The sequence below is a fragment of the Pithys albifrons genome, chromosome 2 (assembly GCF_047495875.1).
Source record: "Pithys albifrons albifrons isolate INPA30051 chromosome 2, PitAlb_v1, whole genome shotgun sequence".
Taxonomy (NCBI): domain Eukaryota; kingdom Metazoa; phylum Chordata; class Aves; order Passeriformes; family Thamnophilidae; genus Pithys; species Pithys albifrons.
Genome location: NC_092459.1, coordinates 88,375,994 through 88,392,219, shown reverse-complemented (window position 1 = coordinate 88,392,219; position 16,226 = coordinate 88,375,994). Strand labels below are relative to the sequence as shown.

The window sequence follows — 16,226 nt, the reverse complement described above, 5'->3', positions numbered from 1 at the left end:
TGGAAATTGCTTTAATCAGCAAAATCTTAAACTAAAGGCTTTGGAGCAAAAAGAGTAGTAGACTGTGTGCTTTGTTTTTTGATTGTTTGTCTGAAGGCTGCAATCCAGTCATAGCCAATCCAGCTTTTTAAGAGACTTTATTTACAAATATTTAAAATATTAGAAGAACAGAGTGAGTTTCTGGCGTTTGTGTTCCAGATCTTCAAGTTCTTCTACAAAACTCAGCTCTTGTATAAGAATTAAGCTCTGAATGCCACTTCAAAATTAGGAGGTTTAGCTGTTACAGCTTTAGAAAAACTCTGGAAATACAGCCACAGACAGATTGTTGAAGCCAAGAAGTTATGAAAAACACAATTAAAGAAATAACCAGCAAATACATATACAGAAAAAGACTTGTTGCTTTCTGTGGCTTCTATCAAATTCTCCTTCTGCCTTGTTCACAAATTTATACAGTCACATCATTTTACCAAAATCACATGCATGCCGAAACTAGTTTTTTATCTGAATTTGCCATAAAATTGTGATTAAAATAAATTTTATATAGAAAATAATGAGCACAGTGACTGGGCTACTGACAGACTAAGTTACGTATTTCACTCAATAAATCCTGTCTAATTTGAAATGAGATTTCTGCAGACTTTCGAGAGAGTTAAATACAACAGAACAATCACTAATGCATTTAAAATAAAAAAATCCAGACTTGGATACAATTCCTTGACTTGTTTGTCAATAGGTATCTTTAAGTGAACTCTGTGTGCAAACTCTCTAAGTTACTTAATAGTTAGCCAGCTAGACTGAAAATGGCCCACATAGGTATGAATCAACCCAAACTGTGCATCTGCAACTAGTTATGCATTCATGCTCATCTCATGTGAAGGCCCACATGCACATCTCAGAGGGGTTATGGTCATCTTTAATGTCACAATCTTTTCAGCATACCATTGAAGAACTTACCTGTCATATCTGAAGACACAGATGAAGGCCCAATTTAACAATTCTCTTCTGTCTAGGCACCCCTTGCATGTCTCTCCATGGTCTCCATTAAAACTAGGAGTAACTTCATGTTTCAGATCTTAATTTCAACATTTTAATTTTTAATTTCAAACTTTTTTATGGCTTTTGGCATGTCCATATTGCAACTTGTGTAATTTTTATTTTCTAAAAAGATAATTTGTTGCCTCATCTTATGAAATATATTTTAATAGCAAGTTTAGTAACATCTAAAGATGATTACATACTTCATTGTGGACACAAAAGCCTGGCAAATGTCACCTGTGACAACTGGCTAATCCCCATTTTTCCAGTTAGAGAATGAATTCAAAGTGATCACAGAACATGCTGAGTTGGAAAGGACCCACAAGGATCATCAAAAGTCCAACCCTTAACCCTACACAGCACCATTCCCAAGAGTCACACAACATGCCTGAGAGTATCATCCAAACATTTCTCGAACTCTGTGAGGCTTGGTGCTGTGATCCCTTCCCTGGGAGCCTGTTCCAGTGTCCAACCACCCTGTGGATGAAGAGCCTTTTTCTAATATCTAACCTAAACAGTAACAAATTAAAAATGGTTGACAGAGAAGGTAATGTTGAACTTTCATGTGATAGAGACCAGACACCAGAAGCATCATTGCCCACACAGTTGTAGCTACTGCCACAGAGAAGTTGGCTGAAACTATTTCATCCATGAGTAAGCAATTCAACATAAGTAAGTTAAATACTCTTGTGGCAGTTTTCCTGGCAATAGCTGACTTTTTTTATTACTGGACTAAGTTTCAAGAAAGGTCTTTGAGAAAACACTAATCTAGACCTCAAAGTAATCATTCAATAGCATGTACATTACTAAGTTTGCTCTCCAGCTCACATTATGTGGCAGTTGAATGGAAAAATAATATTCAGATATTATACAGAGATTAACAGACCATTAATATCCAATAAAGTGTGTCTACATTGGAGAAATCCAAGTGATTCAGGAGTTCTGACTAATGGCCAGATATTAAACAATCTCACCAAAAGCATTGATTTTTCACTAAGAAATATAACCCCACAGATGTTTTCAGGCTGCAAAGTCAATCTGACAATTCTGTGGCTCTTGATCCTGCCTCCTGACAGAAGTTGGCTACACAGTAAATGAACAGTTTGATAGGGAAAGGGTTCTTGAAAATCAGACATGACCAAAGAGTCGTGAAAATTAATTCATGGTATAAAGAGGCAGAGTAAAGCTGTTTTAAGGCCACCCACAGAGTGCAATTTAAGCCATTTCAACAGTAAATCATTTAAATGAGTAGTAATGACACCAACTGGATTTCCAAAAGAGACAAGGAAAATTTGCAGCCAGACAGTATCAGTTCTAGGGAGATGTTCTTACAGGCGAGGCACATGAAACCCCCCCAACAAAGTAGTTTCTCTGCCCTGCCAGCAAAGACATGCAGAGCTTAACTTTCCAAAGCAGCCATACTATCCAACTTTTGGCAAAGGAACCACATTTAAAATTTGCTCTGGAACATTTTGTGCTTTGTAGTCTTTCCTTCGTCCTTCAAAAAAAGCTAATCAAGAACTTATACGAACTACTTGGTGCCTGTGATTACCTATTCCCCCATTTGTTCAGAATACAACGCACCTCATGTTCAATAAAGCTGATAATTAATAGTACCCCTCACAGGTTATTGCTTGTTTCACAACTCCAGCCAGTGCCTGCAGCAAACTATAGTTCTACACTATCTGAAAGAAAATACGGTAACAATTTCTAATTGACTTGAAGTTGTTTTTCTTTGAAATGTGTTTAAATATCCAGGTTGCCAGAATATCTTCCAGGAATGTGATTTTAAAGAAGACAGATTGTAACTGTTTTTCCTGGCTATACTACAGGAAATAACAGCAAGATCTTATTTTAAGTTAGTGTACTTTTATATTTCTAAGCATGAAATTAACTTTCATGAGAAAATGTCAGTAAACAAAACCTCCCAAGCCCGTAACAGTGGTAATGCATTTCTATACAATCTTTCATACAGAATTATCATAAAGAATAATGTTAAGTACAGATTTGCATTTTGTTTGTATCTCTTCATATGACATGCACACAACCTGCATCCTACAGTGGCTAAAAATCAGTACCAATGTGAGTTTTTACCTGAAATGAGAAAGATCACACTGTGATATTGGCACTTACCCTCCACATAAATACAGAGAAGATATGGGTCCAGAGGTTACAATATCAGTCTAGAAATGGGCATATCTGTTTTCAGTCCCTGCTTTGGTGTATCTTCATAGGCCACCATAGGGAAATTGCTCACAGAAAAAGGCACTGGATAATTATCTACCATATGCTCACATCTTTCTATCAACAGATATTTTTCACAGTATTTGCAGGCCTGGAGTGTTATAACAACTTCAAAGGCTTCAGTTTCTTAGCAGCCAGCACTTAAAACATCCTACAGGCTGCAGCTTCAAATCAATCACAGTAAACCTACATGCCATCTACTTGTCATCTTATTTTCACAGGTTCTTCATATCCCTCTCCCCCAAAGCACCACTGGAACAACCTTCTGGAGTGATCTGCTTGAAATGATCCTTTTTGGGCCCAAGCAAACATGAAAACTTAGCATTTCATAAAAACAGTTCAACGCAGGAGCACTTTTGTCATTGCAAATACAACCAACGAACACACAGACCTTGTGTGCTCTGCTAGGTCCTGTGCATAACAGATAAAAAGCTTGCACAAACCAAAGCTTGGGAATATCAGTATTTATTTTCATTTTTATTTTTAGCAAGAGGCTGTGAAAACTGGATGCAGAAATAACAATAACTCATAAATGTTTATAGTCAAAATCCCAAATACCTGAAGGCCTTAAATTAGCATGAAAATGCAGTGCAGGAAAACAACATACTAAGAAATTAATCCTGCTTTCAGAAAAGCACCTTACATCTTATATAAAATTGTTTTCCTTTTTTTTTCCTTCAATGGCTACATAGAGTGATTCTTGATTAATGATCTGATACCCAAAGCAACTAATGAAATAAATGCCAGCAAATCTGACATTGGATTGGAGAATACTCATCTGCATTCACCTAAAATAAAAGAATCACTGTCTCTCAAGTACCATTCACTTGAAAAAGGAATGAACTCAACTTCCAAAAGTTAGTGTCAGTTTTTCCAGTTCAGAGACAGCTGAGTTTTGTATGGTAAGGGTGCTCTGGCAGAATCTGTGAAGCTGAGCCCAGAAGAACATTTTTAAGTTGTGCACTCTTCTTCCTGTTTCTCCTACAGAGCTCTCTTACAAGATAATCAGACCCTTAAAAGCTACAACTGCCTACTATCTAATTAATCTCCAAAAAACTTGGCATACATAAGCATTTCTTATCCTACTTTGCTAAGGTATTAGAGCAAGTTTTGTTCCTTTCCAGACCTCTCAGCACACCTGTCAGAAAGCAGATGGTACTTCTACCTGCTAAGTACTGTCTTAATTCCCTCAGAATACATAAATTCTGGCATAGGGAATCCAATACACTAACCATTAGTTAATCCACATAAGTACATTGCTTTTTTTCCTCTTGGGAGTCAGTTATCAGAGACATACATATTTAACTAGACATGGCAAGGAAAAGGAACAATGCATGAAAGACAAGATCGGTTTCCACACAAGGCATTACACACATGCATCTTTTACCTGAAGACTCGCTTCATCACTGCCGTGATGGTGGTGGGAACAACTGCTCAGACCCTCGGTGGACCAGAGAACTGTTAATGCTTTACCTCAAGAGTCACTTTTAAATAGCAAGCATTTCCCTCTTATCAGCTCTTGTGGGTTTTCCCTTCCTGTTAACACAAGTAATTTTAGCTACAGCAAAAAGGCAGAACCTTCATAGCTAATGTTTTGGACAGCATCCACTAACATGCCTTGAGCATTTCTTTGGGTGGCATGTGCAGAACTGGTGAGTGGTCCCGTGGTGTAATGGAGAGCACTCCGGACTCTGATTCCCAAGGACCTGAGTTCGAGTCTCAGTGGGACCGTCCCCTGGCAGTTCAATGCCTTCCTGCCATCCCATCCCGTCACATCTCGGATGCTCAGCAGGGTCAGCCCCGGTTAGTACCGGGTGCTGTGACAGTCCTGAGGACTTCACTGTCACTGTCCAAGCTCGCTTGGCTGTGGCAGATGGACCTCAGGACTGAAATGGTGTGGCCAGTTCTGTACACGCTGTGCCTCACCTAAAAAATCCACTATGAAGGCTGGAAGGGCACACCCACGTGGGGAGAGCCCTGCCCAAGTATGGATTCGCTAAGTCTGGCCATACATACATACTTGCAGAACTGTTTCTTTCTAACCATTTTTTCTCCTCTCAAAATCTCATAAATTAAAATCAATATATTAGTGGATCTCACTGGCCAAGCAGTATTGACATCTTTCTTTTCACATTTACACTACAAGAAAATTTATAGGGCTTTGCAAATACAGTCCCTAAAGAAGATATTTACAAAATACCATTGTGTAGATAATAAGACATTGAAAATCAGAATTATTTCTCTACCATACAGGACAAATTATTGCAAACTAGTTATCTCTTCTCAAAAAAGCAGCACAAGGACAGTCAGCTGGTTCCTTTATGCAAGTAAAAGCTGCATCTCTGGGAAGACAGGTATATGAAAAAAATCATGTAAAACCATATGAACACTTCTACTGCAAACAAAAGACTCAAGATGCTGACTAAATTTGAACTATATTTCTGTAGTTATCTCCAAAAAAGAGCCGATATGCCTGAGGATCTGAAATGGAAGATAACAAGGAAACACAGACATAAAGGCATGTAAAGAATTAATAAAACAAAGAGAGGTTTTGAAACAAATATAGGCTGAAACTTAGATGACTAAAAAGGAAATAAAATATAACTTGAGCCCTTTCTCCATTTGGAAAACGAATAGATCTTTTGAAAATTACTCTGAATGCAAAGACTTTGCCCCAACAATGTCTTCTGAAGAAAAGATCCTGCAGGGCACCAAACTTAAACTAATTCCATTGCAAGAAAGTACAATTACAAATTATAATAGAATTCACAGTATAGAGGGTAATCAAATATGAAACTGCATTATCAGACAGAATGACTATTTCTAACTGAACTTCTGTAATCAGTTAATTTAAAAGTCTGTTCTGCTTGCATATTCAAAAGCAATGACCAACTTTCTCTACAGGAAAATGAATTATGATGGCGCAACAATGTGAATTCAATGGGCATACTACATAGCACTGAAAGGTATTCTCAATTCAGGAAGACTGTGCTAGAGTCAATCTTCTCTCTCAAAAACCCCCACCAAACCCCAAACAAATAAAAATACTTGTGACTGTGTTTCTAAAAAGCTTACAAGTTGTTGCCTTTGAGACATGTCGTTTCTTACTGTTCTAGAGTTCTGGTAAAGAAGCAGAGAGTATTGTGCCAGTAACATCACATGTAAGGGCCAGAATCCTTTAATTTCCTGCCTGTTTCTCTAATAATATTTTTTACCAATTTTTAATTAAGCACTGCTCAAGTAAAGTATTATTATATTTTAATATTGAAGCAAAGTACATTATCAGTTTGCTGGTTTACATCAAAGAATTATAAATACTAACACATTATCACTGCCCTCCCAGACTTCCACATATGTCTTGCTTGGTATACCCAACTTTACATTTTTGGTATAACTATGATTTAAAAGTGAATGAGATGCTTGAATTCATTATGCCACCCTTACCACTAGCAAGGACTGTATTTCCTGCAAAGCAGCCACATTATGTATCATAGAATTACAGAAGAGACATGAAAGATGGTCTAGTTCAACGCCCTGCTATGGGCAGGGACACCTCTCACTAGACTCGGTTGCTCAATGCCACAGCCAGCCTGGCCTTGAACACTTCTAGGGATGGGGGACTCATACAACTTCTCTGGACAACCTGTTCCAGTGTCTCACCACTCTCACAGTAAAGAATTATTTATATATATATATATATACACACACACAAATAAATGAATGCATTGAGCCATCAGTGTCCAATAAGTGGCAATCTGAAGTTATCACGCAGCATGAATTTTATCTCTAACATGATACCTCCACCTGGGAAATCTTCAGCTTGCTTAGGTTGAAACAGGTAGTAGAGGAGTTGCCAGAGAAAGCTTCTTAAATGATAAATGGTGAGAAGTTTCTGAAAGTGGTCAGTCTATGAAAACTGACAGAAGAGATGAATTAAGGGAGCAGCTTTTGCCTCATCTTCATGGATCATTAGTTGCCCTTGTGAAAACATCCAGCAACATGAACATCTGATGTTGGGAGGGAGCAAGTCAGACCCAACTGAGTCACTGCCTATGTGAATAACTGCAGATTCAGTGCCTCCTCAAAGAATATTTGTAGGCCTTCCTCACCCCAGTTTGTTCTTTAGTGTTCATTTTGGTGAACTTCACTTATCCTTTGAGACACACTAGTACAAAGTACTAATACAGACTGACTGTATCTCTGATGGGATATTCTCACAGACGACAGAATAAGTGGACTGGACAACCATTAGATGTTAAATGAACTTCCATAGGAAATCTTGAATCATGTGGGTAAGAGATCTATTGCCTAGCACTATTAAAGTTAATGAGTTCACAAAAACTATGACAAATATACGGAAGAACTGGAAGGAAGACCAGGCAGACTGAAATAGAGAGTACCTAACCTGACCAGTAAATTAAGTAAACCCCAAAATTAAATAAAGGATGTTAAGAAACAAAACAATTAAGTTTGAAATACATTCAGATTTGATTCATGCAAAGGTCCCTTGCTGAACAGCAAAAGGTACACTGGCAAAGCTGCCTAACAGAGTTCTGACTATATACAGACGATAGGTTTAGACACAGTGTAAGCTTTGGTTTGTACTGGCTCGATAACAGTTTGCTCACTTCTTTCTCACATCCAGGATTGGGTGCAAGTTCTTCCCACCTTAGCCTATACAGTGTCCCTCAGGGTCAGAGAACAGTGAGGCTGAGAAGGTAAGCCAGTGATCCCTTATGCCATGCAGGAACTCCAGCAATCAAATGTTGCTGACGTTCATACTGCAGCACTCAGCTAAGACTAATACCCAGCTATAAACCACTCCTCCACTTACCAGAATTTCAGGATATGCTCCTAGGACAGCAAAAGAAAGAATACTCATTCAAACATGCCACCTGGTTCTAGCAGAGAGACAGAAGTCTTTCTCAAGCCTGGTAACAACTGTTGTCCACCTAAGAAATTAGTGAATTCATTACGAAGTCAAGATTAATTGAACATGAATTCAAGAGAAGATCCAGACAACTCAGGAGGCCAGGGCTCTGCACTCAGACATCAACTAAACAGACATGGCTTGAAAGAAATGTAAGCCTAAACATCTTTATCAGCCTTAATTACATTAAGGTTTAAGCATTCTGTTATTCTGGTCCAACCTTCTGGCCCATGTTAACTATATAAGCATGAAAAAGATGGTCCAACTCATGTGACAAATGAACATTATCTTTATTTTTTCCTAATACAATGTTGTGAATGGAAAGTCATAAAATGTTTTCTCTCCCCATTTTACTAGTGCACAATGATTAAGTCCTTTATCACATGCACTTAAGTCAGTATGGAAAAAAAACATTTTCTTCGACTTTGACAACCTTCAGTCAAGGCACATTCCTAATGTTCTCCAAAAACTAGTCTTTTCTGCACTGAAATAATATATTTTAAAAGCTAATATTCTATATTTTTCATATTCTAGAGAGAAATTGTGTTATCAGATAAGCTTGTGCCAAAAATGAAAGGAAACATTTCCCCAGAGAGTCCTTTACAGAACTAATGGAATTAATTTTGCCTTCGACACTAGCAAGATTTAAGCAAGAAACGCAAAACTGCTTGGCTTAACAGTTATTTTCTTCCCTCAAAACTAAGAAAGTAGTTTCAAACTAGAATTTTTTTTTAGATTTCTGAATTCACTAGGCGAAAAGGTCAGCCAAAATGCTGCAACTAAGTAAAGCAGAGCATGTGACCTCAGCATATTTTCTTCTGCTTACATTTTGAGATAGAAAGCCACGTTTTATAAACTGTGATAGAAATGCTGAAGCTTTGGAAAAAGAAAGCAAGGTAAATATATGCAGTGATTTTCCATTAATAGGAAATTACAGAGTAAGACAAGGCAGTTAACTCCCTCTCATATATAAATATTAACAATCCTGGATAAAATGGACAAATAAAAACAAAAGACTGAAAGTGAAATTAAGAAGAATTAAAACAAAAAAGCAAAATGAATAGTTTCTCAATGTAGAAAGGCCTTGAATGAAGCAAAGACGGAAAGATGACAGGATAAACTTGTTTTCTGTCATCCTGTTGAGTTCCTTCTGCTGAACTGTACAGCCACCATCTTTACCACATGGCTACACAGACAACACTAACACTCACTCTCAGCACCGTATGACTTCTCAGAAGGGCCTTCTGAGTGCTGGCTGCAATCAAGCTGGCCAGGCTATGCCAGGAGAGGATTCCCAGCCAGAATCCTCTTTTGGGGATTTCTCCTTTTAAACCCAGTACTTATCCAGCTTGGCAGGGAGGGTTAATGATGATCTGCAGAGGGCCCTTCCAACCCTATCTATTCTGTGATTTTGTGATTCCCTGAGGAACTGTGTGGAGCTCAGACACCAAAATCAGATTGAAATACATTAAAATGCAATTCTTTCAGATCTGGCTTATCAAGGAATGTTGCACTGGCATATCTCTATTGTTTGAAAAATTGGGAAAAATTGTATACAATACATGCCAACAATACCAGCCAAAAGGTCCTTCTGCTGGAAAAGTTCCTGAATTAAATTACTTGTCTGATGGTATAAGATGTGATTTTCTTACCACTGCCTATCCATACCAGACCAATCTCAGCAAGGCTGCAGTGACTGTATGTTTATATATATGAATACATGTGCACACATACAAACATCCCTCATATACACAAATGGGTAGGATCAACAGAGACATGTATGAACAGTTTTCAGAATTCATGTTTGTTTTAGAGAATTAAACAATAACATTGGATAATAAATAATCAAAACACACTTTGACATACAAGGTCAGGATATGACTGAAAAGTGAACATAAAAAATGGGAATATAGATAAGTTCAAAATAAGAAAAAAACCCTTCTCTAATAACATGAAGAGTCCAGTCCTGCATTCTGTTCTTAAATTCCCCAAGCTCAACTGAAGCCGAAGTAATTTAAGGCTTTCACTACAAGAGTAGCAAATTAGGGGTAAAAGAATTAAATCTTCTACTACCATCTGAAATTAGAGCAAGCAGAAGAGATACCAATGCTAAAACAGTTCAAACCTACCCACACATTTCCCAGACAGAGTCCAGTGCTGTGGCTTTAAACTTTAAAACTATACTATGAAAACCATTGTGCTCCTTGACTTATATGGGGCTTTCATACCAGAGCATGTAACACTTGCATCTTTGCTAAGAATGCAACTGACAAGACCTTTTAGAAAAAAATAGTTCAAACAACATTAGTTAATGTAAGGGGTGTTTGGGGTTTTTTTGTAGTTACTGAGAGCAAGAGAACAACTGACACTGTTAAACATTTGTCTCCTTTACCTGACGTTTAATGAAGAACAATTAATGGAAGGGAGGATCTCTCCACTATCCATTAAAAGCTAACTCAGCAACCAACCAAAATAATGATTAAGACTTTGAACAAAGACACAGAAAACAATACAACCTTCATGACAGTATCATATACCCAAATGATAAATACGGAGTCTAATAAGCACCAACACAAGAACTTAAAACAAACATTGTTCTACATAAGATGCAGAGCATGACGATCAACACACGTGAGGAGCACAATTAGCTCAATCAATTCCACAACGACCAAAATCTGTACTCACTATTAGCAATCAGACAAGGGGAAACAATCTTCCCAATGCTACATATTGGCATGGGAACTGCAGTGGCCCATTCTCTGAAATACTGTGATGACAATGTCTTCCTCCCATGCAAATGCAGCACTAAGTATTCCCACATAGAATATACCATACACTAGCCCACAAGGATATATTCAACACTTAGTAGGTTTCAGGAAATGTTCATGTGCTATTGTCTCTATGCCCACTAGGGCTAATTAATGAAGCCTTTATGACAGCAATGGATGGGCAGAATAATTCTGTGAGGACTAGCTGGAGACCTGAATCAGAATGCTAAGAAACCCAAATGCTTGAACTGACAGTTACCTTGCACATACTGCTTTGTTGGCTCTTTGCCAAACAGAAGATACTTCAAAATCATTGAAAAAATGGGGTTAACATTTTGCATAAGCACTTCAGTTATTAACTGGCTCACATTAACAATCAACTAGGCTAACATAACAAACAATTCTTATTACTCAAACTGGCGTCATTGTAATGAGCTCCAAATTAATCTCATCCGTACACAATCACTAATCTTGTTGTGTGCCAACTGAATTTTTAATCAGAACATAGTGAATCATAGGTTGTTTTTAAAATACATTTTTAATACTTGTCATCCAAAATGAATAAACACTAGAGCAGGGAAGAACTTTCTATTTACATTCTGAGAAGATGATTTTATTTATGCCTATTAGACATGCAGGTATCAAATGCATTCAATAGTAAAACAATTTTAGTGACAATAAAAAATAAAACTGTTTATTTCTAATAATGCTTTGAGCATGAACAGCATCACCAACCACGAAGCCAGCTCTTGGATTATAACTAATACTACACGACAAAACAAACTAAATGGACCACTTGCCCCTCTGCTGAGTTGTTTCACATTGTTCTAGAAGATCAGCACACACGTGATCAGACCCTGCAACCAGCACAGTAGCTAGTTCTGGTAAAACATGTAATGAAGCACATATTTTGTAGTGCTGAACTTGAGACTCAAGCTGAGTTTCAAACCCAAGTGTCTTTAACGTTTGTGCAAGACATAAAAGCAAAAATGAGTTTCAGTGAGCATTTTCAACTTGTTTCTGCAATTGCATTGTTAGTTAATTAAAGAACGCAGTTGATTAGCTCTGCTTGTAACAACACCCCATTGCTCAAATACTGGTCCAATCATTCAGGAACTGTCTGGGAAAAAAAAAGATGGCATGAACTCACCTACAGCATCTACTTGTTAAAATGCTGTATTTCTGGAATCCTGCTTTAGCTGTCTGGCTAACAGCTGCTTAACTGAACACCTGTTACCATGCTCAGACAAAAACCTAACTCAAAGGTCTGCCCATGGCCATGGAAACTGAAGGATGACTGAAGCGAACTACAACACATTCAGATACCTTCAGGGAAGTCTACCGACAGCTTCTATTAGAGCCACACAAGCTTGAGGAATCTGGAGTACCTGGTTCTTGTTTCAAACTAAGCACAACGCCTGACTCAAGCCACGTAACAGCATGTGATGACTTCTTGGAAAACAAGACACTCAGGCAGACAAGAGTAGCGCATGCAGGTCCAGTGTCAGAATTCCCACAGATCCAACTGCACATATTACTTACTTGGAGACTGTACTCCTCATTTAATAACATCTACATGCTTTTGTGCATGGTAGATTCTGTTTTGATTGCCAGGAACTGTTGCATCAGAAGTACCTGAAGACTGCTCAAGATGAAGAGCATTATACCACAGTCAATGAGCTAGTCTGTATTTTACTTAGAGTCAGTAGAAAGACATGTTAAAGTGGTAGAGAATTGTGCTAGTATCTTAGAATTCAATTAAAATTATCTTCATTAAACAGCTCTAACATTTGTGAAAAAAAGGGATCTATTCAAAGATGCAGCATAACAAGCAGGTTATTGTTAATGTAATATTCTGAAGAAAAACTCTACAAACCATAGAGAACATTAAACAGCAAATGCAAAAGCAAAGGGACACTGTATAGACCAAAGCTGCAAGGCGGTGATAACACGCTCCATACCATCAGATGTACTGCAGGAGAATGACAATGGACTTTATCAAAAATGCTTGCATTTACATAGTGAATGCTATAGCAAGGCATAATGATCAAAGGAAAACTATTGGCTTGCAAATTTCCTCTTTGGTTTGTTTTAATTAATTTAAAGTGGGCTATTGATATCTCATTATGTACCAAGAAGCAAATGCCTCTTCAAGTTGCTTTCCAACAAAGAGGACAGAATTTTGTTCTGTGCTTACACAGAAAAGCAACGCTCCCAAAAGAAGCATCATTAATGACCAGTGCCAGAAAGAAAGACAGAAAAATAAGGATATTTTTATTCTTGCAGGTTTTCCTGTGGACCACTACTGCTAGTGACTTCTTTTCATGTGAGAAATACAACACTGTTCCCTCTCAGCATCTCCATCTAAAAAGCATTTCTGGAAGATGCCCAAAATTATTTCATATCTCATTTGCCATTTGTTATTAATTTCAGTTTTCCAGTACATTAAAAAGTGCTCCTCTTCCTTTAACTTCAACTGCAGACAGTGGCTGACACTGACATATTAACACTTCTCAGGAGGTTGTAACAATGTGAAACAAAAGAGGAAAAGAGAACAGGTAAATAAGGAGTGTGAAAACAATTCTAGAATTGCCATAGAAAGTAAAACCTTTTCTGTAAACTGGTCTAAGGAAATAGCTGTTCATCAGCACCATACCTCCTTCCCAAAGGAGTTTGTGAACTTAATAGGAAAGCAATCAGGGAAAGAAAAGAAACATGACATTTACGTTTTAAAAATTCTATTAGGTATTCTCAAAAGAGTTAGTTTGAATAATTCTTCTAAGATTTTTATACATAACTTACTGTGAAGTGAATAAAGGTAAAACCAAAAAGCAGTATTTGTCATGTCACACGTCAAGGACATGTTCAACTATAAGGCTGCTGCCTCACACTCCCTCCACCGTGACATGTGAAACACAGCATGGCAGCCTCTGACTCACTTTGGGGAGCAAAGGAGACAGGGTCATAAAGCGTAAGAGAGGCTGCATGAGAGAGGACTGTGAAAAGAGGCCCTTCCTTAGGCAAGGAGGAGTTCATTTAAAAGACACTTCCCAGGTTCATGCTTCTGTCAGGGACTCCTATGTACCCTACACACAGCCTATAAAATTACATGCCCGCTGATTTTTGGTCAATGTTCTAAAAGATGAGAGGCGGTCCCGCAGTGTAAAAGAGAGCACTCTGGATTCTGAATCCCAAGGACCTGAGTTCCAGTCTCAGTGGGGACCGTCCCCTGGCAGTTCAGTGCCTCCCTGCCATCCCATCCCGCCACATCTCGGATGCTCAGCAGGGTCAGCCCCGGTTAGTACCGGGGGCTGTGACAGTCCCGAGGACTTCACTGTCACTGTCCAGGCTCGCTCAGCCGTGGCAGATGGACCTCAGGACTTAAACGGTGGGGCCAGTTCTGTGCACGCTGTGCCTCACCTCAAAAATCCACTGCACAGGCTGGAAGGGCACACCCATGTGGGGAGAGCCCTGCCCAAATCTGCGTTCGCAAAGTCTGGCCATACATAAAATAGATGATGAAAATTGAGAGGGGAAAAAAATAGAAATGAGATTATGACCCACTGTATGGGCTACCAAGCATGAATTACAGTAGAGGTCCTTGGCAAATCTTGTTCTTTCAACACAGCCACTAAACTCTGCGCTATAACCACAGGCACAGCACACTTTCCAGGAAAAACTTGCCCAAATCCAACTGAGAAACAATACTGCCAACCCAGAAACAAGGTTGCAAGTCTGCAAAGGCAGCAGAATAGAGCCTGAAGAGAGTGGGAAAGTAAATGAAAAAAACACTCTGGGTTTCAAAATACCTTAATATGATTTAGTAACTACTAATAAGTTTTCATAAAAAGTAATCTAAAAGCATAAGCATCTTCAAACAATGCTTTAGTACTCAAGGCTGAATTGTGATTAGTGAACAAAATGCTTGGTTTCAAGTTGTGGTGTTTTTTCTTCCATAGTAATAAAATAAAACTGTATAAAATATTTTCTTATGAGTTAAGACTAACACACACATATGAGCAGATACCTTTCTTTGATGCTCTGGTGCCCATAACATACTACCTGCTTCCATCCTGCCTCATGAGAAAACAAAAATTGACAATGTTACATAAAATTATTCTACTTTTTTTAGAAAAAATGCTTTTTAAAGACACAATTTATCAATAATTTTTCCTGAAATAGATCACTTAAGGTGGTCAGATACTAAATAGACATATTTTTACACATACTCTGAATAGTTATTATAAAGGTAATACTGTCTTGATTAAAATGTTTTAATATATCTCCCCCTTTATGGATTCAACTTTAAATCGCATTAGAAAACAATGTGTTTATACTCACATAAAAGTGAGATAACAGCTAGTTTTTTTCTTTATTTTGCATTTTTAGAAAATTCCTGTTGCTGAAGCTATTCTAAAAGAGTCAAGTCTCCTTGCATGACGAAAAATTCTCCAACAGTGTAGTACTTACATGCAAGGCAGAAGGATCTGGCAAAAATTCAGCATCCTCTCCAAAGATAAAATCTGGTGGTAGGTCAGGATAGTGAGCATTGAAAATTATATCCCCTGAAAAGCAATAATGAAAACACTGTTTGCACTTTTACGTACGTGAATAATAACCACACATGACACACATTTTTAACACAGAATTTGCTAGCTATATTAAATATATTTCATGTATATATCCATGTAATTTTTACAAAAATTCACATGCAAGATAAGCATCAGATGTTTTGGGGGATGAAGTCAAATTCCCAAGGCACAGCTTCTTCCTCCTCTGCAAGTAATGAAACATGAAACACATTATTGCTTTGTATCTCAAATGGAAACGCAAGCACTATTGAGAGTTGCCTCAAAACACTGAGCCTGAAAAGAGATCTTATTTTAATAATAATACCACATCTAGATGGCTGTGTTTTGTTTACTAAGTTAAAGTCAATCTATTAAGTTAAAGTCAATCCCAAACTACTGAGGTAATGATTTTCAAAATACCAGAGCTTTTAAAACTTAGTAGCACTTACTCCCTCTTCTCCTCACCACCCCCAACTCTTAGAAGAAAGAATACACAGTTCAATAGGAATCATTCCAACTATCCAAATTCTGGCCAAGAGAAATGCAGTACTACATATTTAAATGGAGAGACTAAAATTAACTACAAATACAAAACTTCATCACAGCTTGGCACTGAGTTCTCATCTTGCCAGTGTCACAAGATATGCAATTAATCACTGATGTGATAGTTTGAAGAAA

General features: G+C 37.8%; 1 protein-coding gene across 3 annotated transcripts in view; it reads right to left on the bottom strand.

Moving 5' to 3' along the window:
- The window catches only part of BABAM2 (BRISC and BRCA1 A complex member 2), a 179,225-nt gene that overhangs the window by 125,021 nt on the left and 37,978 nt on the right, over positions 1-16,226 (bottom strand). For all 3 annotated transcript variants that reach the window (XM_071577008.1, XM_071576998.1, XM_071576990.1), the window contains exon 4: positions 15,448-15,542. In XM_071577008.1, the coding sequence (XP_071433109.1) occupies positions 15,448-15,542 (95 nt within the window). The remainder of the gene's footprint in view (positions 1-15,447; positions 15,543-16,226) is intronic.